General features: G+C 38.1%; 1 protein-coding gene and 1 non-coding gene across 2 annotated transcripts in view; one reads left to right on the top strand and one right to left on the bottom strand.

Moving 5' to 3' along the window:
* The first annotated feature begins 2,610 nt into the window (after positions 1-2,610).
* The window catches only part of LOC143640020 (transport and Golgi organization protein 1 homolog), a 39,427-nt gene continuing 16,469 nt past the window's right edge, over positions 2,611-25,568 (top strand). The window contains exons 1-7 of the mRNA XM_077108006.1: positions 2,611-2,743; positions 5,554-5,687; positions 8,567-8,653; positions 10,505-13,304; positions 14,888-15,091; positions 17,336-17,484; positions 23,384-23,515. Of these exons, the coding sequence (XP_076964121.1) occupies positions 2,611-2,743; positions 5,554-5,687; positions 8,567-8,653; positions 10,505-13,304; positions 14,888-15,091; positions 17,336-17,484; positions 23,384-23,515 (3,639 nt within the window). The remainder of the gene's footprint in view (positions 2,744-5,553; positions 5,688-8,566; positions 8,654-10,504; positions 13,305-14,887; positions 15,092-17,335; positions 17,485-23,383; positions 23,516-25,568) is intronic.
* LOC143640022 (U6 spliceosomal RNA) lies at positions 20,503-20,609 on the bottom strand. Its single transcript, XR_013154839.1, has one exon. It is a non-coding gene; the product is annotated as a U6 spliceosomal RNA (small nuclear RNA).

Raw genomic sequence — 25,568 nt, 5'->3', positions numbered from 1 at the left:
GCTATGGAAATCATTCAGGTGACTTATTATGTGGGTTTGGCCTGTATATTGACTTAGCAGATGCAGAGGAGTGGTCAGATTCTGGGCATGTTTCAAATGCTTACTTGGAAAGAAGGAAGTCAGAAAAATAAATAAATAAAATGCTGTATAATTTATATCAAATTCTAGAAAATGCAAAACAATCTATAATGACAGGAGATGTTTGGAGACAGCCAGAAAAGGAGAGGGGAGGGATTACAAAGAAGGATGAAAGACTCTTTTGATTTTGGTGATAGTCTCATGGGTATATTCATGTCAAAACTTATCAAATTTTACACCTTAAACATTTGCAATTTATTGTAGGTCAACTATATCTCAATAAAATTTTAAAAATAAAGACATAATATTGTCTAATGGACTGGAGTTGGAATGTGAGAGAAAAGAGATCAAAGATGGTTTGTAAGTTTTGGGCTTTGAGCACCTGGATAATGGGAATTAAGTTGTCATTCTTATTTCTGAGATAGGGAAGACTGAAAGGAGCAGATTTTGAGAGAAAAATGAGCTCAGTTTTCAACATGTTGTTAGAGATGCCTACTAGATACATTTTATAACATAATAAATACATGGTAGAAAAGAAATGAAGAATGACTCAGACAGTTTCTCTCTATGATCCACTGGTTCTCCAGAAAGCGCAGAAGTACACTGGACCAACGGGGACCTCTCATGGCCCCTGTAGACAAATGTTTGTGCACACTTTTTTCCATTGTTTTCTTTATTTAACATTATGAACATGGTGGACTACATTCTTTTCTCTAAGTTTTAAAGATTCAGTTAATTTGTGGAAACAACTGATGGGTTCATTGTTGGAGGTTGATGAATAACTTCAGCAGAGACTATAGTAACAAGCCCTTGGTCACAGACAAATGAGAATGGCTACACCAAGGATGGAAGCATTGCAGACACTCTTCCTTGGGCTGGCTAGCTTGTGCCTTTCCCCCCCTTAACTGTACATATCAGTAATTCAGCTATATTATGATTTAAATCATATTTTGGTCCTCTTGTCAGAAAGTACAACATTTGCTTGTTAGTTGATGGGTTGTGATGAAAAGGAGTCTACTCCTTGGGTTTGAAACTTAGCTCCATTACTCACTGTGTAAAGGTCAGGCGAGTGTCGGAGGAAGAGACCACCAAGAGACTATCTCATGCAATGGCAAAGGGTTTATTGACCAGCATGCTGGGGCTCAGAGCTCACTTGAACAGAGCAAAGAGAGAGCAAAGAGCCCTGACAACAGCTTAAGCAGAGCTTATATACTTTCCTTGGAGAGGGCAGGGAGGGAAGTTACATTCTGCAGTTTGGCAGTTGGGGACAGCACATTCTGGGAACAAGATTAGCAAGCAGTTCGGCAGTTGGGGACAGAACATTCTGGGAACAAGGTTAGCAGACAGTTTTTTAAGATTTCAACGGTGTTTTGTTGAGTATACAGAAAAACAGAGTAACAAGTACCTGTTTTATTAACCTTTCAACTGGATGTGTGACTGCCTCAATTTACTCTAAAATAAGGATTGGAATAGGACCTACTACTACTGTAAGGTACTATTGTTATGAAGATTAAATGAATTGATATGTATAAAACCTTCAGAATAACAACTGGACATAAAGAAAGTGTTCAAGAAATGTTAGCTAATAGCTTTCTTCTCTGACAACCGGTTTTGACAGTTGGTTCCCATGAAGTTGTGGACTTTTTCAGACCAGGACCAGATATCTTGTCTTTTGATTTTCATCCACTCCCACACCATGATAGGGCTTTGTCCAGCATCTGGCATGAATGGTAGCACAAAATGAAAGTTAAAAATATGCTGTTGAATTAAATGATTTCTTCCCTTATGGATAAAGATAAGAATCTCAAGATCTTAGCCCGAAGACTACTGTCCATCTCTCTGCCCTCACTTGTCCCCGCCTTAAAAAAAAAGCAAGCCATAGTCTCCAGTTTACACCCTCACTCACAGTTCCATTCACTTTCCCACTTTCCCCTTTCCTAATCAGAGGGATCTTGGGGTGGGGCTTCAAGGAACCTCTAGGAGTTTGAAGGGGAGGGAGCTTGGAACCATAGTCTAGCTGTGACAAGTCATGGGTGGGATTTGGTAGTTCAGAAAAGGTGGTACCAGACCAGGAATGGGGGATGGGAGTGATGGTGAAGTGGAGTAGGCTAGTTCAGGATGGACCACAAATGAGACGTTGAGGAAAGCCAGAAAAGACCGGTTGGCGGAGTGGCGGGGGATGGTGGGTGACGAATGGAATCATGCGGAGAGTCGCTTGTGAGGGCACCGAAGCAAAGGCAGGTGATTGGACGAGAAAGAGAGTCCTAGTTGCCACGGCAGCGACTAGAGGAGAAGGTCTTCAGTTGAGGAGCAGGTCTCCACTAGAGAAGGACGGGGAGCTCCGGCTCCCTGCATTCCCCAGTAGAGCCAGTGCATCGACCCCCATATATCCCTGCTGACGTATCAACCGGAAAAGGCTGAAGCCTTCCCGGGTGCTGCCCCTCCGCGCCTCGCTACCCACCTGCCCCCTGAGCCCCGATGCCCGCCGCAGCCTACTCCACCGCGTCACCGGCTCCCCGAGGTGACCACAACATGGCTGCGGCGCCCGGGCTGCTCTTCTGGCTGTTCGTGCTCTGTCCGACCTGGCGAGTACTGGGCCAACCGGACCCGAGCACTGGCCAGCGCTTCTGGAAGCACAAATTCTGTGCAGACGACGAATGCAGCAGTGAGTGCGCAGGCGGGCGGGCGGCCTGGGGTCTCCGTGGTGGCTCTTTGGGGCTGTATGGGGCTCTGATCCCCCGGTCCCCAGCCCCGCAGGCTGGGCTAGGGGGTTGCAGGATGACGGGTGGGGTGCAGGAGTGACAAGAGCCTCGGGACCCTGCGTGTGCCCCCTCCGGCTCTGCCGGCACCCCCGCCAGCCCGCTCGGGTTGCGGGGGCTTGGACTCCCACTTGTTGCCAGCGTTTTATTTTTCTCTACTGACTGAGGCGGGGGTTGGGAAACACGATTCCCCAGGGACAGCTCTCAGTTTATTCCCTTCCAGGATTTGCCTAGGATCTCAGTGGGTGATGGGGTTGCACGCCACGCGCCCGGGGCTCCCCACACAGTAGCAGAGCGCTTTTCTGCCCCCGCCACAAGGACCTGGGCCGGTTCGGTATCAGGGCAAATGCTCTCCAGGGCTAGGTGGCCCTAATCCCAGTGGCAGGTTGATGGTGGGGCTCCTTGGGAAAGGCTCACTGGCCCCTTCGTTTTTTTGCTGCACTGGGGATTGGGCTGGTTTTGCCTTTTAACAGGGACTAGAGTTTAGGCTTGGGAAGAGCACCGAGTCCAGGCACGCAATGTGTTCCGAGGTCTTGGCCCCGAATCTGCTTCAACCTGTCATTTCTGTGCATAGAAGCCTCCCTTCATATTTGAGGTAGGGTAGCAGCTGGGCCAGTAATCTTTTGCTTTTGAAAGAGACCAAGGATCTGCACCGGCAACCTGGGAACTGCAGCCTCTTCTGTGCGCAGGAAGCGGACAGAATTGCTTCCCAATCCTGGATTGGAGGTGGGCGGTGGGGAGGATGTAGCCATTCAGATTCAGATGAAGAGGTTTGTTGCAATAACAATAATAAATACTCCAAGATTTTTATAAGCCAATTCAGTTTTAGACTCAGTTGCTACTGTTGTTGGAACCTCTTTCCTCTATATATTTACTGGCCCAGAATACTTCTTTTGGCCTCCCGCTTGGTTTCTAGTAACCTTGTAATTTGATGACCATGTTGTCCATAAATTGTAAGCAGTACATATTTTAAAATATTCATGCTGAAAAGGCCAAGAAGTTTACCATTGAGCACTTTATGCCTAAATTGGTGTTACCAAAAACAAATTTTATAATTTGAATTGTTTGTTCCACTCCAATAAAGAAAAAAGATGTTTCCAATATATGTTAAGCAGTTCCTAGAGGTAACCCTAAGGCTGGAGTAAATAAACACTCAGAAAAGCAAAGCAGCTGCCATGATATTTCCTTTCAGTTTTGGGTGAACAAAATCAGGCTTCCAGCATGGTAGAATGTTTGCTATTCTTGGCTATCAAGCGCTATCCTACATGGGCTACCTGGACAATCTCATCACTGATGCTTCCTCGGTACTAAGACATGGTGTTGGTAAGGTTCAGTGGGGTAACATAACTTGAGAAATGGCCTGTGTCCAAACAAATGTGACCAAACACAACAGGTGGGTCTGTGTTGTGTTGTAGGAAGTAGTGAGGTGTGTATGTCAGGTGTCCTTGTGTGCCTTCCAAATAAGTGCTCCAAAAAAAAATAACTAAATAGGTGCTCCATAGTATGCATTATGTTGTCACCTAATATATTACTGATTTGTAAATCCTCTATGACCTAAGGGGGAACAAGAGAAACATTGCCATTTCCACTTGTGATGAGAATTCCCCACCTTAAAGTGTCTCTCACCTTCAAGTTGGCCTCTTAATTATATATGAATTAGGATGCTGACAGTTTTGAAAATAGTCCTATTTTAGCTTCAAAATAACAAGTTACCCTCTCCAAATCTGTGTTTGTTCCTCAGACATATATTTTTATAAAACACACATTCTTGTGTATTTTACTGCTAATTGGCCTTTAGAAAAAGTGTTATTTCCATTTCTTCTTTGTGCTTTTTACATACATCTATTGTCCATTTCATCTTAAATCAGAAACTGTGTATTTGGTCAACCAAAAGAAAAATGTTGCTTCTACCAGTTTCTAGATCAATTGTGATTCTAGTCCTGCATTTTAAGCATGAAGGTATTGCCTGACCTTTTCTCATGGTTAAACTTGTTCCTTGTCAGATAGGATACCCACTTTTGATTTTGTTTATTAAAAAAAAAATACGAATGAGGATGTTTTGAAACAATCTTAATGTTGGATATAGTCAACAATATTTGCTCAGAGAAAATACATTTCCTGGTAATTTACCCAGATCCTGAACACAGAGACAGCAACTCTGCTGCAAATGAAATTGACAGTGTTTATGGCTGCATGGTAGCACTTGCAGCCACTTAAAGGTAATGTCTTTTATCGGTTAGTTCAAGTTAATTAACCCCTTGGGGGTTCCTGGATATTCTTCCCTCTTCCCTCCCTATTACCTCTGCATGAAGCCATACTTAAGCCTGTCCGTGTCTACACTTGGATTTACATATTTGCAAAATGAAGCTTTTTATGATTATGAATCAGAAAAAAATTGAGGCCTGCAAGAACCAAGAGTTTCACTGAAACCAGCCATGATTGGTGGTAGCCACATTGCTTTTTATTTCTCAGCACAGAGAAAAATAGAGAAGCTTCCTTTTCCCTTGTCTAATTGCAGGGAATATTGTATTTTATAGCAATAAAATCTCGAAGAATTTTAGATACTTTGAGCAGGTGAATTAAAAGTGATTCCAGAGAGTACTGGAAAAACTTGATTTTTGTTCATAGTGGGATTCATATTTCCTGATGGGTCAATGTGGATTGTGAAAAGTCAAATTCTAATGTTTGTTTTTCTTTTTTCAATGTTCATATACAGTGTTAATGTACCGAGGTGAAGCTCTTGAAGATTTCAGAGGCCCAGATTGTCGTTTTGTGAATTTTAAAAAAGGTGACCCTGTATATGTCTACTATAAACTGGCAGAGGTATCACCAGAACTTTGGGCCAGAAGTGTAAGTAAAAGTTTGACAGGTGTTATATTCTTACTTTTGATGGGTTTTTCAGCAGTATAGATTTAAATGACTGATTTCTTGGGGTCTTTGTAGAGTTAACCTAACCTCTCTGCCAGGCCCTGTGCTCCTAACATGCCTTAGGCCTGGCACAGCATAGAAAGTCAGTAGACTTTCTGAAACAGAACTGAACTGGTTGTGGTTGCTACCCCTCACATCAAGTTCCAGAAGGCTCTACACATCATAAAGGTTGTCATGGTGAAAACCTGACAATTCTTAGCTTTGTTGCTTTAAAAAGGAAGGATTCAAGGACATTAGAGTTAATCCTGTAAATTAAGTCTGAGATAGTAACTCAGGCATGCATATTTAAAGTTGATTTTTTTGTGTATTTTACCTAATCATTTGTGCTGTTTTTACTCTAAAAAAGCAGAATATTATGTTCATTATGTGCTTTTTTTTTTCTTTTTTGCAACTTCTGGGTCATCCATTTCCTGCTTTTCCTATAATCTATGCCTGAAGGTTCCCCCAGGGGTACTACTTCTAGCCAGTTGTATGGATCTTCTGATGAAAGACATGACATTGTTTATATCATGCTTTGATATTTTAAACGGGGAGATTCACTAGGAGTGACCTCATTGAGAGACTTATGAGTATTGTCCTTTTCATTTAAATGTGATATGTGGATTGTTTACTTAAAATAGTAGCAAGGGTCTTTGATGACTGTAGGAATGTTCCAGTTTAGAGACATTCCGGGTTGCATCCCTGAAAGTTCTCACCCTAAATAAAATACCACACAGCAGAAAATAAGAGTAATCCCTATGGGAAAACTAGTTTCATTTTGTTGCCATTTCTGATTCTTAGGGAATGATCTTGAAACTTGGTGCCTTTAGGTACAAACTTTATATTTAGACAGAGTCCCAGTTGCAGTACTCCATATAAAGAACCATCTATTGTTTCTTTCAAGTATACCAAATAGGATTCGTAATCTTTAAACTTGGAACTGTTTTTCCATGTACCTAAGTGGCATTTTTCATACAGTAGTCATCTTTCTCCCCTTCTTTGAACTTTTGGATAAATGGGCTTGATTTACATTTTCTCCTGTCACATTGTAGCCTGTTAACTATGTTCATCCCTAGGACTCTTGCCATTCTGGGTGGCAGCACTCATCCTGTCTTCCTGAGGAGCCCTGCTTTCAGCACCTGACCAGAAAGGATCTTTGCCGACTGATGAGTGTTTGGGTGGCACTTTCTTTGCATTGCTCCTGTGGCATTCATTTGTCTTCTTTGCCTTCAGTCAGGTTGTGTTTTATCTTAGCTCCCTATAAAGTGAAAAACTCCGTTAGGAAAGGACCCCTGTCTAATCCATCTTCCTTTTGAATATTTCCTTTCAGGTCAGTGGCACTTAAGTACATTTGTTCTGATAGTAGCTTATGCAGAATTTGTTCTCTTGTGGCAGTTCTTTGCTCCCCACCCACAAATCAAATCAGCAGCACCTCGGCAGGGATGATGTATGAAAGCAAAATTAGGTATAAAAATTATTTCCAGTCATGAGCCTCCATGATTCTGCATCATTTTTTTTTCATATCACAAGAAATGGGATACCACCCAGTGTGTAATTATGGAGCTTTATATAATCTATGGTCTCAATTGACACAGATTAAGAAGAGATAAATGTATTTCCTTTCTCCATACATCTCTGTTTTTTTTTCCTTTTCCAAATTTAACCTTAATAGAATTTTCATCAGAAGGGAAAAGTGTATTTCCCCTCAGACTCGCCTCTCATGTCATGAATGTTATACTTAGGAAATTAAAAACTCTTTAGTTTTCAAAATGATTCTCCTTTTGAGTTTTTAGTTTTCATTCTGCAATGTTGTTGATTTTCTAGAGTCTCAGACTTTATCTGCCAGTGATGAAGCTTTTAATTGCTCCGTCTTGTCTTATCTAATCTTCATGGCAGTATTCTACCACTAATACTGGCTCTCAGATGGTTTCTAGATATAACAAGAACATTCATGAATGGGGATATTTTAGAGTTAGTGATAAGATGCCTTTTTTAATTTTCTTTTTTGGGCGTTTGATTTGCCTATCAGTTTCCTTTAATTATTGGCAAGAATCTTCTGTTCCTTTTAGTCAGTAGTTAGTAATAAGAGTGTCTTTCTCAAGGGGAACTTTATATACCTTTTGTACACTTTATGTAACTTCATATAATTTAGCTGTTGGTGCTGAAAATAAATGGGGTTCTTTTCTGCAGAGGATTTATTTTGGGTGAAACTGAAGCTTGATATGTGGTTTAGTATGCATTATATTGAATATTATTTTCTCCCCAAGTACTTGTAAAAGTAGATTTGGAAAAAGCTAGGAAAGCATATACTATCAATACATTTGCTATAGTGGTAATACATTTTAGAGATTTTGTATTGTTTTTACTTATTAATTTTCATGACTGTTGTGTATTGGTTAAGAAAGACATAAATATTGGTTTATGAGCAATGCTACAAAATGTACAGGTAAATTCTTGCTAGAGGTTATTTGGAATTGCATTTATAGCCAGCTTTGATTTATATAGTTTTAACCATATAATATACAATAATCTCCTATGCAGATCTTTTATTTACTTCAGAAGTCTTAACTTTATATGCTCTGTGTTGAGAATTAAGCTAAATGTAAAAAAGAAAACTTCAGTGGTTGGAAATGTTGTTTTAACAGTTCTGTACTTAATTTTTATTTGGAATAATAATCTCAGTGTAATTGTTATAGCAACTTTCTTTCTTGGTTATACCATATACCTATCTATTATGTGTATATTTCCTGCCACTTCTGAGAATCTCTTATTTATATTCCTTGTACAGAATTTATTTTATATTTGTCTCCTTTGCACTATAGGTTGGCCATATTTTTCGATATTTTCCAAAAGATTTCATCAAGGTAGTTCGTGAATATACTAAAGAAGAGCTACAAATTTCAACAGTTGTAAGTTATGGATTTCTTTTTTGTTCTCAATTGTAAACTGGCTTATAAATCCACCCATTATATTCAGTTAACTGCTTCTGAAAGTTTTATAATGTGTTTATAACATTTGTGTATCAGATTTTCATTTGAAATCAGACTACCTATAAAAAAAAGTTTGAAAGGCATTCAAGGGTGATTATATTATAATCTGAGAGTTTTCTAATATATTGAAACAGATATTCTTATAGAAGGCTGTTTACTCAACTATAGGGCTTTTCTCTTCTGTTTTATATGTGAAAAATAAATAATGTAATATATTTGTACTTGGCTATTAAATTTAAGAGGTAAATAATTTCATTTTACAGGCAAAAGGAGGTATTCCAACTTGAAAACTACTCATTGGATAGTTATTAGTCATTTTAAGTATATTTAGGTTAAATTAATAAACTCTAACTTTTATACTAGGCTAGAAATACGTACTTACAAAGGTTTTCTTATTCTTAGTCATATATGGGATCATAGTCATGTTATAGATTTGGAAAAGGGGACCTGAGCGTTTCAGGTGATGTTCAGTCTCAGATCTTTTAAGGCCCCAACTGCTTCCTTTATACAGCATTCCTGTATTGTGCTCTGACTTAAATTGATTTTGTGACTGAAAGGATTTCGTGTTCTAGAATTCTCACTTCAGCTGATTATTTTCTAGAGTTTTAAATTGTGTAGTAATTGATGCCCACCAACATTGAAACATCTTTGGGCAGCTCTTTGTAGTGGCTGTAGAATATGCAAGCCGCTAGGCTAGGATAGTTCTTAGATTAGATGGGGTGAATGGATAAAGTCATCCTGTTTGTTGTTGCTGTTCCTAAAATTTCTTCATAATCTCAGGGGCCATAAAATCACTTCTGTTGCTTGTTGGACTTCATTGTTGGTAAAGAGAGTTAGTTCTTGGGATTTAAGCTGTGACAGTTCACTGATTACAGAGAACTCATTTGTTTTGAACTCTGTCTTTTCATTATGTTTCCCATTGCATGCATCCCTCATGGCTTAGAAATGCATGTGATGGGGAGAGGAAATCACTCATCCCTACTACATTGAACTGCCTCCCCCACCCCCAGAACCCCCACAGAATATTATGAAGATTTAATTAGGAGATGGAAATTTTTTAAAAAAATTCCATTCATACTATGGCTCCATTTATATGTCAATTTGCTTACTAGTGGCAAGAAGGAAGACTAAATAAATATATAGATAGTCCTGAGAGAGGTCTTAGTGACTGTGAAACCCTGATGAAGAGGAAGGTGTATAACTTGTTGAATCTTGTTTTCAGTTTGTTCTTGTGGTAATAATAATGTGAGGAGCCTCCTTAATATCATTCTTTATTCCATCAAATGTACTTGTATCTCAGTAAGATACTTTAAAACTGATTCATCTTTCTCAATGCTGCAGGATCTTCCAGCTTCTCCTGAGCAAATGATTAAGAATTAAATTCCTGAAACATAGGTGTAGATTTTAGAGCTGGAGGATCCTACAAGTGATACCTTGCTTTTCCCTACTTATGCTCAGAGCAAATTGAGAGAGACCCAAGAGTCAGGCTGTTGGAGACCAAATTGTCACCATTTTTACTCATTATGCTTTTTAAAGAATATGACCCATGTTAAAAAAAGAAAGAAAGAAAGAATGGACTTTCTAACACTGTAGTCTAGAAAAAGACAGATTTACTCAGCCATAGAAGGAGTTAGCCAATGGGGGTTGGAGGAGGGTAATCTGGTTGACCCCAAAGATTCTTTAGAACCAATCCTGAATTTGGGAGCATGGATGAGTTTGCTTTTGTGACACTTTGTTATTGACACACTAATGTTTTCCTTTTCCTTACAGGAGACAGATTTTGTCTGTTTTGATGGTGGAAGACATGATTTTGATAATTATAGTGTAGAAGAACTTCTAGGATTTTTGGAATTGTATGATTCTGCAGATGAAGATTCTGAGAAAGCTATAGAAAAAGTGGAACAATTTCCTGAAGTCTCCCAGGATGTTGAACCTGAACCTAAACCAGTAGTAGCAAACTCAGAGCAAATTGAAAGTGCATTCTCAGAAAACACTATGGATCTTGAGGAACAATTTCTGGCTCAGAAGAACCATCCTCATGCAGATAGTCAAACAGATAATGCTCAAGGTGAACAAACTTCATTTGAACCCTTTGAAGAAATACTACAAGATGAATTGAAAGTGCAAGAAAGTGAAAACAACAAAACCAGCAACAGTTCTCAGGTCTCAAATGAACAGAAGACTAATGCTTATACACTTTTGAAAAAAGAAATGACATTAGACTTGAAAACCAAATTTGGCTATACTGCTCATGCACTTGTGTCTGATTATGAGACGACCAGACTGGTGACTTCATTAGACGAAGATTTTGATGATGAGGAATTGGGTGCTGATTATTATGCATTTGATAAGGAAGAAGAGGAGAATGAGGAAAGCTTTGGGGAGCTCCCATTACTAACCTTTATAAGTGAAGAAGGCATGAAATTCTCAGTGGAGTTTGGAGTGGAGAAATATTCAATAGGTGAAGAGCAAAATTCAAATGAAGAAGATAAGGTTGAGGTAACTCTGCCCCCAGGCATCAAGGATGATAAAAATATACTGACAACCTTGGAGGATACTTTATATATTGGCACAGGTGGTGATGAGAAAACAGATATGATGGATTTGCGGAATTCTTATTCAGAAGAAGAAAAAGAAGATGAGGAAGCTTTAGTTCCAGACAGAAAACAGAAGAAACCACAAGCAGCAACAGATTATATTTATCCTGAAAGTGCAAAATATGGTCTTTCTGTGGAAACCTCTAAGACAGATAATGATGAAGAGCCAAAAGTGGACATCGAACTTCATATTAAAGGAAAAGAGACAGATGTTCAGGAGCCTAAGAAGCACCTGATGCAAGATGTTTCAGAATTAGAGGATGAGAAGATAGAAGGGATGATTGCATATACTTCTCCCCAAAGCAATAAGCTCAGCTCATTGCCAGCTGTTGAAAAGGGCAAGGACACATTAAAATCAGCCTTTGAAAACAACGAGAATGACCTAAAAGAAGCAGTTATCCATATCTCAAAAGAAGTGAATGAAGAACTCTCTTCACCTGGAGAGAAGATTTTGGAAGATAGCTTAGAGAATAAATCTCTACATAAAGCTGTAGGGAGTCTGATGACCCAAGAACAGAGTAAACCACCAGAATCCTTGGGTATTGCAACATTCCTGGGAGATAATCAAAATGATGCATCCAAAGATGGAATGGAGGAGCCAGGTTCAGTAAGTACACCAACCCTGCACATAGACTCAGTGGAGCAAAAATCTCAGGAAATTAAAGAGGGACTAGTTCTGAAAACTGAAAATCAATCTGGATTCTCCTCTCCAGATGGAATTGGTTTGTTAAGAGAACCGGAAGAAGAAGTCCCCAGTCCCGGAAAAAATCTTTCTTGGCAACAAGAAAGAGATGTGATTGTTACAGTTAGTCATGTAAATGAGAAGATAGGGCTTTCCAAGGACGAGGGTAAAGAGCAGTCCTCGGCTGAAGAATTGATTCAGCATAAGGCAACACAGGGGACACAGGAAATTAAAAAAACAGAGCAAACTGATGAGGTAGAAGTACCGAGTCTCCATACCAAAAGGCCAGCAGCAGTAGAGGAGGATTATTATCCCCCTGAAGAGCTACTGGAGGATGAAAATGTTGTAAGTGCAAAACAGTCAAAAGAAAAACATTCTGGGATTCAGAATGTTAGCCAGCACGTTCTTGAGAAAGCAATTTTAGAGACTATCAATCCTGATCTAGAAACCAAAGAAAACAAACAAGAAACGAGTATAATTTGGGAGATTTTTAAGAAAAGTGAAACCACAGCCAAAAGGGTAGACATGATGGACAAGGAACGAGGTGATATGGAAATGGGAAAGGAGGAAAGTCCTCTGGCAGATGAGGAAGCCCAGGGACTCTTTGACGGAAGTGATGAGGAAAACACTCAGACTTCAGGGATAAGTGAAGTATTTCAGGATAAAGATTCTGATGATCTTGAAAAAGACAACCCTAAGGAACATCTGAACACTTCAGGGTCTACAGAAAAGGCTACTGGAAAAGAAATCTCAAAAGAGGACCTTGAGGACATAGGGCATATCACAGACACAGAAAGCCAGGGTCCTGCTTCTGCAGACCTTGAAGATGATATACTTCCACAGAGTCCACATATAGCCCTAAAGCCAGAGCTTAGCGATCAGGAGGAAGACTTGCCCATAATCCGCAGCTTCTTTACAGAACAAAAGTCCTTGCAACGCTTCCTGAAGTACTTTGATAGCCAAGAACTGGAAGCCATGTTGCAGGAAATGTCATTAAAGCTGAAGTCGGCACAGCAGGAAAGCCTGCCCTATAATGTGGAAAAAGTTCTAGATAAGGTCTTCCGTGCCTCTGAGTCACACATTTTGAGCGTAGCAGAGCAAATGCTTGATAATCGTGTGAATGATATTAGAGACATAGGAATAAAGGAAAGTAACATATTTGAAGAGGCTGCCGTGCTGGATGATATCCAATACTTGATCTATTTTGTGAGGTACAAGCACTCCACAGTGGAGGAGACTGCTTCATTGATAACAGCGCCTCCTCTAGAGGAAATCTGGTCTAAAGCTGAAGGTAAATAACTGCCTGCGGCTTGAGCTGGAGAAAAGGAGTTGTTCCATCCAGGTGTTTTTGTGTATTATTGTAAAGTTCTGTTCAGTTTCCATGTGCCTAAAGGAGAAAGAAGGCTGACTCAGGAGCCCCATATGTTCCTTTATTCATTCTTTGGGGCTAGAGCATGAAAGGACATTGCTTATTCTTTTTTTCCTTTAGGACAGTTGGGATTGGTTAGCATGTTCAAAGAGAAATTTTATAAAAAGCTAAAGAGAAAGATATAAATGAGAAACTAATGCACAAAAGTAGACCTGTTAAGAGTACAGATTTTATGTTAAAATTATAAAAGGGCTTTATTAAACATAATTTCTTAATCATAAAATATCTGTACTAGATCATGTGGGTGTGGAGTGACTAGCATAACTTTTTTTTTTTTTTAGAATTTAATCTCTTTTTATGTGGTGCTGAGGATCGAACCCAGTGCCTCACCTGCACTAGGCAAGTGCTGTCACTCAACCCTAGCCCTAGAATAACTTTTAATGGATAGCTTGCCTGAATTCCCCTCCCCAGCATTTATTTTTTGTGGATACCATGCTATTTCCAGTCTCTTGGGGGAGAGGTCACTTATTCTGGTTTTACTCCACTGGGTTCTAAGGTCCTTGCATGCATATTAATCAAGGATGGAACCAGGATGACAAGCCTTATAATGTAGTGCTTGACACATAGAAGCCTTTCAATTAAATATTCGTCAAACTGACAATGAGACAATATCCTGATGAAAGCTTTCTGTTTCCTGGTTTCATATTTGATCATCTCTATCTATTGTTTTTCAAAATGAAATATTTCAACTGAGAGTATATGATAAGAATTTTAGAAGGACATAAAGCCATTGGAAAAATTTACTTCCCAAGAATGCTATTTTTACCTGATAATTTGAGGAAGAAAACAGTTGTACATTTAATCAAAGCAGATATATTTTGGATAAGAATGCAAAGTACAAGTGAATGTTCAGGGTAGAATATGAAGCTGTAAAGAGATAATCTTTGCTCTGGATCCTATTGGTCTATGTCCTGAGCTCAGGAAGGAGATAGGTTCACCATTTGGCTCCTAGGTTACTTTGAACATATTTGAAAGGCACATTAGCAAGCTAGACTTACGGAATTCCCTTCTCTATACTGGCTCGGTGAGACCAGCACACTTGTAGATGAAAGAGTTCCTGTTATTTCTGAGCAGAATAGACATTTCACATTTTTGTTCTGGACCAGAATTCTCTTCTGCACATTTATTCATGTGGGTGTATGTTGGTTTGCCAAGGGAAGTTAAGTTATTGAAGCCTCTATCATAAATGTATTTGTTTATAAAATACTTTGGATTAAAGGCTTCTTTATAAATTTGACTGTATAGTTTAGTCATCCTTTAAATGGGATGATAACAATTAACCCTCCCATATCCTTGCCCAGTTGTTCTCATGGGCGCATGCCAGGACATGGAGGGCAGTGTTGAGGTTTCTGGAGCTGTGTGCTGAGGGGGAGTGCTGATCATTGGGCTTAAGTGGGGGTAGATACTGTCATCCAGCTGGCTCAATGCATTCTTCTCCCCTGTAGAGATGCAGCCACCCCATGAAGATGATTTTCCTAAAGAGAACACAAATAATCTTAATAGAAATCTTCATGAAGAGCCTCGCCTCCTGAGTCATCATTTAAATATGAACCATCCTGAAGAGCCCAGCCTCTTGAGTCAACCTGTGACTGAGGACATGGGTGTCTTAGAAGTGTCTCAGATCCCAAATACTGAGAAAGTAGACCCAGGTAAAGCTTGCCAATTTTTCTCTACAAAGTAGAGGCATTATCATAATGAAGGCTTTCAAGGATATTTGTTGCCAAAGGTACAAAATAGAGCAGAGAGTGATATAGGTACATGTGAGTTCAAAAAAAAATCTCTTAAGTGAGAGAAAATCAAGAATAAAGATGACTAGAAATCAAAAATAGGCCAGAGACTGTAACTCACCTAAAAGCAAATGTTTAGCTATGACTAGCTTGTGTAAACCATTTACAACTAAAATATTATTTTTCAAAGGCCTTATGCTATAAAACTGTAATTTTCCACCAGACCAACAGCACCAGAAACTCTGGGGGTGGGACCCACAATCTGTGTTTAGCAGGCCTTCCAGGAAAGTCTGGCCTGGTACAAGTTAGCTTGAGAATCACTGTTCATAGTCTCATAAATTCTGTGTTTTTTCCCTTTTCTTCTAAATGGAATGTAATATACCTCAAGTCCTGTTTTGACTTGCTTCCTGGACATGGTAATTAAACTTTTTCAAATGCAGTCAATGGTCCAGATCTTTATACTATATACTTACAGGAAACAGTACAGAACTGCAATCCATTTTAGACTGACACTTATGAATACTTCATCATAGTACACAGTATCCAGTGGGAGGTGAGAAACAATTTTTCAAAAAAATCCCCAATAATGGCATCAACAGCATTCTATTTTTGTGTTGCTCACTCTCATTTTATCAGTAAATTAGATGATGACTAATTGTTTTATTTTCTCCATCCAGTATGGTGCTATGAAGCCATAATTACTGTATTTTGTGTTTTTAAAGGTTCTGGTCTGTAAGCATAGCTATAGCATTATCCTGCACCAGTGCAGGGCTTAGCAGCACTGATCCTGACCCCCCACATCTGCACACAGAGTGTAGGAGAACTCATAGCAGGGGGGGATTCAGTTAATTTGAGAAGGAATAACATCAGTTCTCCCATTTTCCAGAAGACATTGCATCCATATATGAACACTACTGACTTATGAACTGTGTTTAACTCCATAAGGTTCTGAAAATGAATAACGCATCATTAAGATTTGTTATTTTCATGCTCCAAAACTTTCAAGATTAGGGAAAACTTGGCTTACAAAATTAAGCATGAATTATTTCCCTGGCCTTTTAGGTTCCACCACAAAATGATGTCAATCACCTTTATAGGTAAAATCTTCCCAAATGTCATTTAATGTGTCTCAGGTGCTGAGATGCTGAGCCAATGGGCAGACTTCACCAGCAGTCAAATTCATAGACCAATAGTGAATGGAGGGCCTGGGGTTGTAGCTCAGTAGTAGAGTGCTTGTCTAACATGTGAGGCACTGGGTTTGATTCTCAGCACTGCATACAAATAAATAAAATAAAGGTCCATCAAAAACTAAAAAAAAATTTTAAAAAGTAGGCAAAAGCTTAAAAAAATAGTGGCGAATGGAATCGACGGACACAACATCTTTTTTTTTTTTTTTTTGTATGTGGTGCTGAGGATCGAACCCTGGCCGCACGGCCAGACGAGCGCATTACCGCTTGAGCCACATCCCCAGCCCAACTGGTCCAACTTCTTAATAACTGCATGTTGGACTCCTAGCTGTTTAATCAAACATACTCCAGGCTCATGTAACTCATACTGAAATTCCACCCCTACAAGCTCTCAGGTCTAACTGGAATTCTACCTCATTCACAGATCCTCAATGCAGGTCTGTACCCAATTGTCTTTAGTCTCTCTTGGTATTACTGTGTTCTTTTTAAATAGCTGTCATCTGTCCACTCAATAAATAGTTGTTGAGTATCTCTGCCAGGTGCCAGATGCTGTGTTAAGCCTTGGCTCATTCCACCTGTAAATCTGCAAACCAAGACTCCCTCTCTTTCAGCTTTCCTAAAATTTTTAACACAAAGTTTCACCAGCACTAAATCCATGTTTGTTGAATGTGACCCTGTCTATATATCTCTGGTTTTAAAATTTTTCCTTTAGTAAATATTGTTCTGGTAGCAGTTGTATGGCCATGGAAGTAGTGGAGAGTAGACTGGAGATTGTTCATTTTATAATTGAAGGATCTGACAGCTCTAATTAGGATTTTGAAGTTTTTTTCTCTGTGTTAATTGTCTTTAGGAGAGCCACATATTCCAGGCACTGTGACTCATATATTTAGTGAAACACTCGATGAATATTGAAACTGAAGAGAGACAATTCTTATTCTATAGCATAAAATAAAATAGCCATTTCCCCTTTCAATTTTAGAGCTACTTATAACAGAAGGTACTCCTGTTGATGATGCTGATACAGAAGAAAAACTAAAGGAGATAAAGGTGGAAGAGCCAGCAAATGCCACCCTTTTGGACAACATGCTTTCCTTGTTATATTCATACTTGCTTTATTTCACTAAGATGGTAAGTTTGACATAGTTTCTTCAATTAGAATGTTGATTATTTATTAGTTTTTAAGTGGCTTCTGGTCATGAAGTGAAGAACTTAAAATGTCTTTATGAAAATGATTCCTGACCCTTTGAGTAGATAGCTCCTAAAACAAAAGCCATAGGGGTGTGACTTAATGCCTACTTAGTTTAGCATATGAGGAAGATTTGCTGTCTACCAAGGCTGGACATTTGTACACCTGTAAAAACTTGGTTCTTCCCCTCAAAACCTTTCGTTCTTGAAACACAGTAAGATAATGGCAGAAAGAGAGGTATTTATTTGATGGTAGAACATTATTGTTCATAAATGCATTTATTATGGTTGGAAGGGTGATCAATAAGGTCAGAAAGTAGTTGAGATGTGTTTGAAGCACAGGCAAAGGGCAAACAGGAGTGTGACATGTGGTTTGTTGTTGATTAGACAGGCTGGGGTGGAGGATGGTGGGGGAAGCTGGCAGTCAGAAGAAATGTGTTAAGAGAAATGGAAACATGAAGAAAAGGATATTTGGGGAGGCCAGGAGAAGGTGAATAGTTGGTGTTGTATAAAGTGTGAAGTTGGAGGGGAATGGTCTGTTGGAGAGGCCAGCAAATCTTAAAGGAAGTCATGAGCCAAAGTAGCATTAGACCATTAATAGTGGGGATCCTTAGAAAGTTTTAAGAATGAAAGGAATTAGGTTAGATCTGTTTCTTAGAAAGAGTCACTTAAGGCTGACCTTTCTAAAGAAAATCATGATCCAAACAAGACATTTAATCTGCCTAGAAGCTTATCTAAGCATTTTAGGACTTACCTCCCCCTCATGGTATTTGTTGATGTTGGACTTTTAGAGTTTAATTATAGGAATGAGAAAGCTTTTAGAGCTTGGAGGTGAAGATGGTCCTAGGGCCATTGTGACAGTAATCCTTCTCAACTGAAGTTGTTCCCTGTAGGTTGTGTTATTTCAAGACTTGTGTAAGAAAAGTGATGTTGTTGTTTTCCTTGTAAAATGTATAGATTTTGTAGCCAGGTAGATCTGGTTTCAAACCCAAGGTTATCATTTAGAAGTTTGGGCAAATAACTAAACTTTTGAATATCAGATTCCCCATCTGAAAAATGTAGATAATGCTTACTCCAATCATAAGAATTAAATGATTTGACAAGGTAAAGTGTCTGGTGAGGTGTCTGGCATTTTGTAGGGTTTTACCCCCACGCACCCCCTAATTCTCATGTAGCCAGTCAGAGGTGGTATAAAGACATTGAATACCTGGGGAGGAAAGGCCACCAGGGTGGAAAAGATGTGATGGGGAGAAATGAATCATTTTTCAGTTGGCTCCATGTTTGTTCATGGTGGTGGCAGCCACCTGGGTAAGGAGTATGTACAAGCCAGGCAGTTAGAATAATGATATTTCCAGTGATTAAAGCCCAGTCTTCCACAGTCATAATTTGATTATCAGAATGAATCAACATCACTTGGAAAGTTTACAGCCTCACGATATGGGAAGGATTTCTTTATTCATATTTTTAGGTATGCACAGAGCCCTCCTCTAGGTCTAGGTCGGGGTACACGAATGTGGTGCAGGTATGCTCAGTGATTTTGCAGTGATAGGTAAGACATTGATGTGAGTGGCAAAGAAGAGGCACAATGTTATGAGACTGATTTGAAAGGAGCCTTCAAAAAGGCATTTTGATGTCCCAGTATGTACAGGACATTGTGCGAGGACTAAAAGAGTCTAACAGGTGTAAGGCATGATTGTGATTTTTGAAAGTCTTAAGAAAAGGACTTAACAAATATATGCAAAAATTATGAACAAGTCAATGTAAAATCTTAAACAAGTAGTATGATATCTGATAGGACTGGAGAGTAATAGGCTCTGATGTGTTTGGGAGATGTGCACCAATCAGATTCATTGATCAATGGAATCTTAGTAGAATCTTAGTGTTAGAAGAAACCTTGGAAGGCTGTTAGTCTAGTTTCTCACTCATTGGTGTAATTTTCTTTACTGTGGCCCTGACGAGTAGTTATGAGGCCTCTACACCAGTATTTCCTAGCATGAGTCACTCTCTTACAAGGCTATATGTTCTTCTGTTGTCTAGTTCATCCTTGTATTGACTCCAAATTTTCCTCCACATGATTTCCTCTATAAAATTGAATTCTTTTCTACATAGAAATCCTTTAAATATTTGAAGTTATATCTTAATTTAAAAATTATTTTTAGTATTTTTATCATGGAAACTTTCAAATAAGAGCAGAGAGAATAGTAGGGGACTATAGGTAACCATAACATACTGTACATTTCAGAATACTAGAAGAAAAGATTGTGAAAGTTTTACCATAAATGATGTTTGAGGAGGTAGATATATTTAACCTGATTTAAACTTTACATAGTGTATACATGCATCAAAATTTCATGTTACCTACTTCAATAATTATAATGTTTATTTCTATGTACTAATTAAAAAATAAATGTAATTAGAAAAGCTTTAAAGAAAAGCATAGAGAATAGTATAATGAACCCACGGGCCATCACCCAACTTAACAGTAATTCCTTGATATCCAATATCAGTGATTTTTTTTTTTAATTTGTTGTAATTGGTTATACATGATAGCAGAATGCATTTCGATTCATTGTACATAAATGGAACAAAACTTTTCCTAGTTGTACACAACACGTGTAGTAGTCCTACATGTACCTCGGGTAATGAAGTTCATCTCATTCCACCATCTTTCCTATCCCTATGCCCTCTCGCCTGTCCTACCTCCCCTTTGCCCAATCAAAGTTCCTCCATTCTTTCCATGCCCCTTGCCACCCACCTCACCCCCATTATGGGTCAGCATCCACTTTCAGAGAGAACATACAGTTTTTGGTTTTGGGGATTGGCTTACTTCCCTTAGCCTGATATTCCCATTCACCCGCAGATGCCATAATTTTTTTCTCTTTTAATGCTATAAGTAACATTTCATTTTGTATATGTACCACAGTTTCTTTATCCATTCATCTGTTGAAGAGTTGTTTCCACAAAACTATGGAATGCTTCACAAATGTGGTTGTCATCCTTGCTCAGGGACCATGCTAATTTTTTCTGTATTGTCCCAATTTTAGTATATGTGCTGCCAAAGCAATCACACTCTGAGTTTTAACAAATGTAGATACCTATGTAAAAACTACCATAATCAAGATATAGAACAGTTTTTTCACTAGAAAAGGGGTTTCCTTGGGATCCTTCCCAGTGAGTTCCTTCACCACCTGTTCCAGGCAACCACTGATAACTTTTTTTTAAACTATAGATTCATTTTTCCTACAGTACTATTTCATATGTATGCCCCTATAAGTGGACTCATATCTAGGAGTGCAATTGCCTCCTACGTCTAATGTATGTTTTTATCTTATGTGATACTGTCAAGCCATGCTAATAAATGACCACAATCATTTTATACTTCCACCAGCAATTTAGGAGACTTCCACTTGACTTCATCTTCACTAGCACTTGGGCCATTCTAGTGGGTATGTCTTTGTGAGTTTATTTCCTGATAATTAATGATATTGAGTGAACTTTTTTTTTTGAGATAGGGTCTCACTAACTTGCTTAGGCTCTTGATAAGTTGCCAGCCTCAAACTTGGGATCCTCCTACCTCAACCTTCTGAGCTGCTGGGATTACAGACATGTGCCATCATGCCTGGATCAAATACTTCTTCATGAGCTTGTTGACCATAGTGTTTTTGTATGTCAACTCTCTCTGGCTAGCTGGAATCCAGACTTCTCCCAGCTCAGTGCCAACTGTGGGATTGGTTAGCTTATAGTTGTTCTTGGCCCTTGCAGGTACTGCTTAGAATGTAGCCCCAAACTCAAGACCACCTCCATGCAGATTTCTGGAACTCTCTTTCTTTGTGGCTCCCATCTTTCTGGTAGTTTTCTCTACATGTTTTTGGCTGCTTAATCTCCTGGAACTCTGGTCTCTTTCTCCTCAGTGAGACTGTTAGGCCCCATTTGGGTTCCCCTTCCCAAACTGATGTCTAGAGGGTGCCTCAAGGTAGAATGCTCACCTATTTGTTCTCCTTCTCTTAGGGGTGACAGTTGCATGTCCCTTGTGGCTTTCTATCTGAAAAATAGCTCTTTAAAAATATATTTTGACTGTGCATGGTGGCACATGCCTTAATATCCTAGTGGCTCAGGAAGCTGAGAGAGAATCATGAGTTCAAAGCCAGCCTTAGCAAAAGTGAGGTTCTAAGTAACTCAGTGAGACCCTGTCTCTAAATAAAATACAAAATGGGGCTGAGACTGGGGATGTGGCTTAGTGATCAAGTGCTCCTGAGTTCAATCCCTGGTACAAAAAAAAAAAAATATATATATATATATATATATATATATATATATATATATATATATATGTATATATATATTCCAACTTTCTGGTTGCTTTCAGTGGGAGAACAAGTCTCATATAAGTTAATTGATTTCTCCTTTTGTTGTAACTTTTTGCAGTAATTGAAAAAAATATGTTTGTGGGACTTCTAGGATATATTGTAGTTTTGGTGAATAAATGACATCCCCCTGGTACAACAATTTAACCTGTTTTCTCTATTGCCTTTTTTTTTTTTTTTTTTTTTTGGTGGTGCTGGGATTGAACCTCGGGCTCCATGCATTCTAGGCAAGTGCAGAGCTAACAACCTCAGCTTCTCTCTGTTGCTTTATATTTCTTGGAAATTCATAGTCGGGTTTAGGTTCAATTCTTTTTCTAATGAAAACTTAATAGGAAATATTGCATTGACATATGCATATCCTCTCCTTTGATGTTGACTACTAGTCAACAGTGACGTTGGTGAGATTTGCTAATATATTATAGGTTGCAAAATAGCAATGGTCTGAGTTGCTGGATTTTTCTTTCTTCATTTAAAGGATGGGATGCCTACACAAATAAAAATTTGATTATTCTTTTTTTTGGGGGGGGGTATTGGGAATTAAACTCAGGGGCATTTGGCTAGTGAGCCATATCCCCAGCCCTATTTTGTATTTTATTTATATACAGTGTTTCACTGAGTTGCTTAGCAATTCCCTTTTGCTGAGGCTGACTTTGAACTTGCTATCCTCCCTCCTCAGCCTCCCTAGCTACTGGGATTACAAGTGTGTGCCACGGCGCCTGGCTATGATTGATTATTCTTTACACAGTTATTTGGTTTGTATAGTTAAGGCAGGAGATAAATATTTGATTCCTTTTCTTTATTTAAACACTTTTCAGAATAGTAAGGTATTCTTCTAGCTTATCAAATGATACCCAAAGGGGCTTGAAATCTTTTTTTTGTTTCATTGTTTTTATTTTTTGCCATAAAATTAATTAGTTCTTTCATATATTTAAGTTTTTGTCTTAATTAAATTTTTTAAATTATAAAAACCAGGTTATCTAAAAGAAAAGAATGATCCAGAGGGATTCTAGCCAGGTGTTAGACAATGTGATGATATAGGGCCTGTTACAAACTGGAAAATTTAAAGTATGCTCAATTTAAAGTATTTAGATTCAGGCTGGGGTTGTGGTTCAGTGGTAGAGCGCTTGCCTAGCATGCATGAGGCACAGGGTTAGGGTTAGGGTTAGGGTTAGGGTTAGATGGTTAGGGTTAGGGGTTCGATCCTTAGCACCATATAAAAACAAAATAATGTGTCCACCTGAAACTAAAGATACATAAATAAATTTTTTAAATAAGTATTTAGATTCATTATACTTGAAAACACTGCAAGTGAACAAAAAATATGAGACTGTCAGTATCCTTTCTCTTGAAGAAACTATTGGAAAATATTGAGGAGGTGGATTTCTGACGAGGAGGTTGGTTTAGAATTGCCATGATTCTTTGTGACTGTTTTGTTATAAATTTAAGGTTTCCCATTTCTTCTAATTTTTCTGTTTCAGCTGTTTACTACATTGCCTGATGAGTATCAACCTGGGCCTGATTTTTATGGACTACCATGGGAGCCTGTAGTTTTCACTGTTTTCTTTGGATTGGTATCCTTTGTCATTTTCTTTTGGAGAACTGTTCTTGTTGTGAGTAAATTAACTTACTTATACCTTAGCACATAAGCACAAGGATTATTTTATATAGTCACTGCCCCCCCACTTTTTTTCCTTTTCAGTTGCTAAAACACAAATTAGTGGTTTAAGTCAAACTAACCTTATAAAATAATTTAGTGTGGGTGCAGTTGGTAGAACTGGTAATTCTTACAGCCATCCTGACCAGTAGTTTCATACGTATCATAAGTCTTAAAAGTGGGATAAAAGATGGGATAGGTTAGATAAATATCCTTTTATGTAGCATATATGTCTAGTAATCTATATTAAAGAAATAACTATGCTTTGAAGATTTTGGTAATGTTTTTCAGTGGAACAGTGTATTAGATTGAAGACTTAGCACAACATAATTCATTTAGGGGATATTGTATGTTCGCTTAATGGAATAGTAGGCAGATTTATCCTTTTCAAAGCTTTGAGGTACAGAAAATGCTCACAATTAAATGTGAAGTGGAAAAAAAAGCAGAAACTAAGATTTAAATGTTGATGAACTGTATGTTAATATAAACACATATAAACAGGGGGAAATGCTACAAAGAAATACAGTAATATGAGAAAAAGGAGATAAGATAATTTTTCCAGTCTTTTATATATATTTTTCCCAGATTTTATGATTTGATCATATGTTCAGAAAATACCTTTTTATTTGGAAGTATAGATTATGTGTTGTCCAAAAATCCATTAAATGTTTTGTTCATTAAGTCTTTTTTTTCTGAGCAGAATTAGTCTATCTCTGTGTATGTGTGTACATATATGTATAAGCGTATATATATATAAGCTTATACATACATATGTTTGTACTGTAGGTCATTCTGTTTCATAGTTATTTAACATAATTGGAAGAAAATTATTTTAGGTAAATGGACTTTGCATATGAAAAGCCTAACAGTTAAAGAGGCCAAAAGCATTGGATACAAATCTTTTCAAATCTGAGTGTTCTTTTTTTGATTTCTTAATTATATCAGACATATCATTGTTAAGATAAGTTTCCTCTCCTTGTACAATTGAGTGTAAGATCTCTTAAAAAGCATTCCCTTCTTAAATAGAAGAATCGTTTGCCTGGATTCCTGTGAGGAATTTTCACAGTTCAATCTCATTGAACTTTTTCTCAGCTAAAAGGAAAAAGGAAATAGAAGGATAAAGAGAAGGGAAAAACATGAAAACCCTTTATATTTCTTTCTTGTTTCTTTCATTTCAAGAAAGAAACAATACCTGTTTCTCTTTTCACTAGGTTATGTGGGATCTGGTTCCTAGCTGTTGCTCCTCAGTTTCAGCATTTGACTTTGGAGCTTTAGTCTCTTCCTTAGATGACCACTTTTATGCTACTTCCCATTTTCTTCTATTGTCATTTTGAGTAAAAGGTTAGCAAGGCTATGACATTAAAGAAATGCCATTTCTTTCTGTGTTGGAGTTTTCTGAATGCAATTTCCTATTACGAAGATCCCATGGATGATCCATGGACACATCTGAGTATTCCATCACCATTTATAACATTTGAAAGGACAAGTATATGCTAAGTTACAAAGAAATTTAGTGATGTTTTTAAAAAAAAATTCTGCTTAGGTTTTATTATCAGGCAGTTTATTGCTGTCTTTAGGAAATGATTGTTTTTGTCCTTTCCAGAATATCTTAATTGTCATTTCTCTTGTTGCTTGTGCATTTTCTTCTAGCAGTCTTCCCTTTCAGATTTCTTGCTATATATTTAGTGGTTTGTAGAAACAAGATGATGTAGCCTATTAGTTTCTAAATTCAGCCAATAGCCAAATTTAAATTGGAGTTCTAAGATGTTTTCTGGTGAGTGAAATTGGCATATCTTAGTACAAAGATTATGCCTTTAATATTGTTTCCTCAAATTCCTTTTGAATAGTCATTGTTTCTAGACTTTATCCTGGTTTTCTAGAATTCTCAAGTAAATGATTTTGAGTACACACACACATCTTTACTGTGAAATAAGGTACATATCTTAGTGTTTTTATGTCAGAGCCTATTTATGAAATATAACTACCAATTAAATTTAAAATGCTTGTTA

The sequence above is a fragment of the Callospermophilus lateralis genome, unplaced genomic scaffold (genome assembly GCF_048772815.1).
Source record: "Callospermophilus lateralis isolate mCalLat2 unplaced genomic scaffold, mCalLat2.hap1 Scaffold_109, whole genome shotgun sequence".
NCBI classification, from domain to species: Eukaryota; Metazoa; Chordata; class Mammalia; order Rodentia; family Sciuridae; genus Callospermophilus; species Callospermophilus lateralis.
This window is presented reverse-complemented; position numbering and strand designations above follow the sequence as displayed.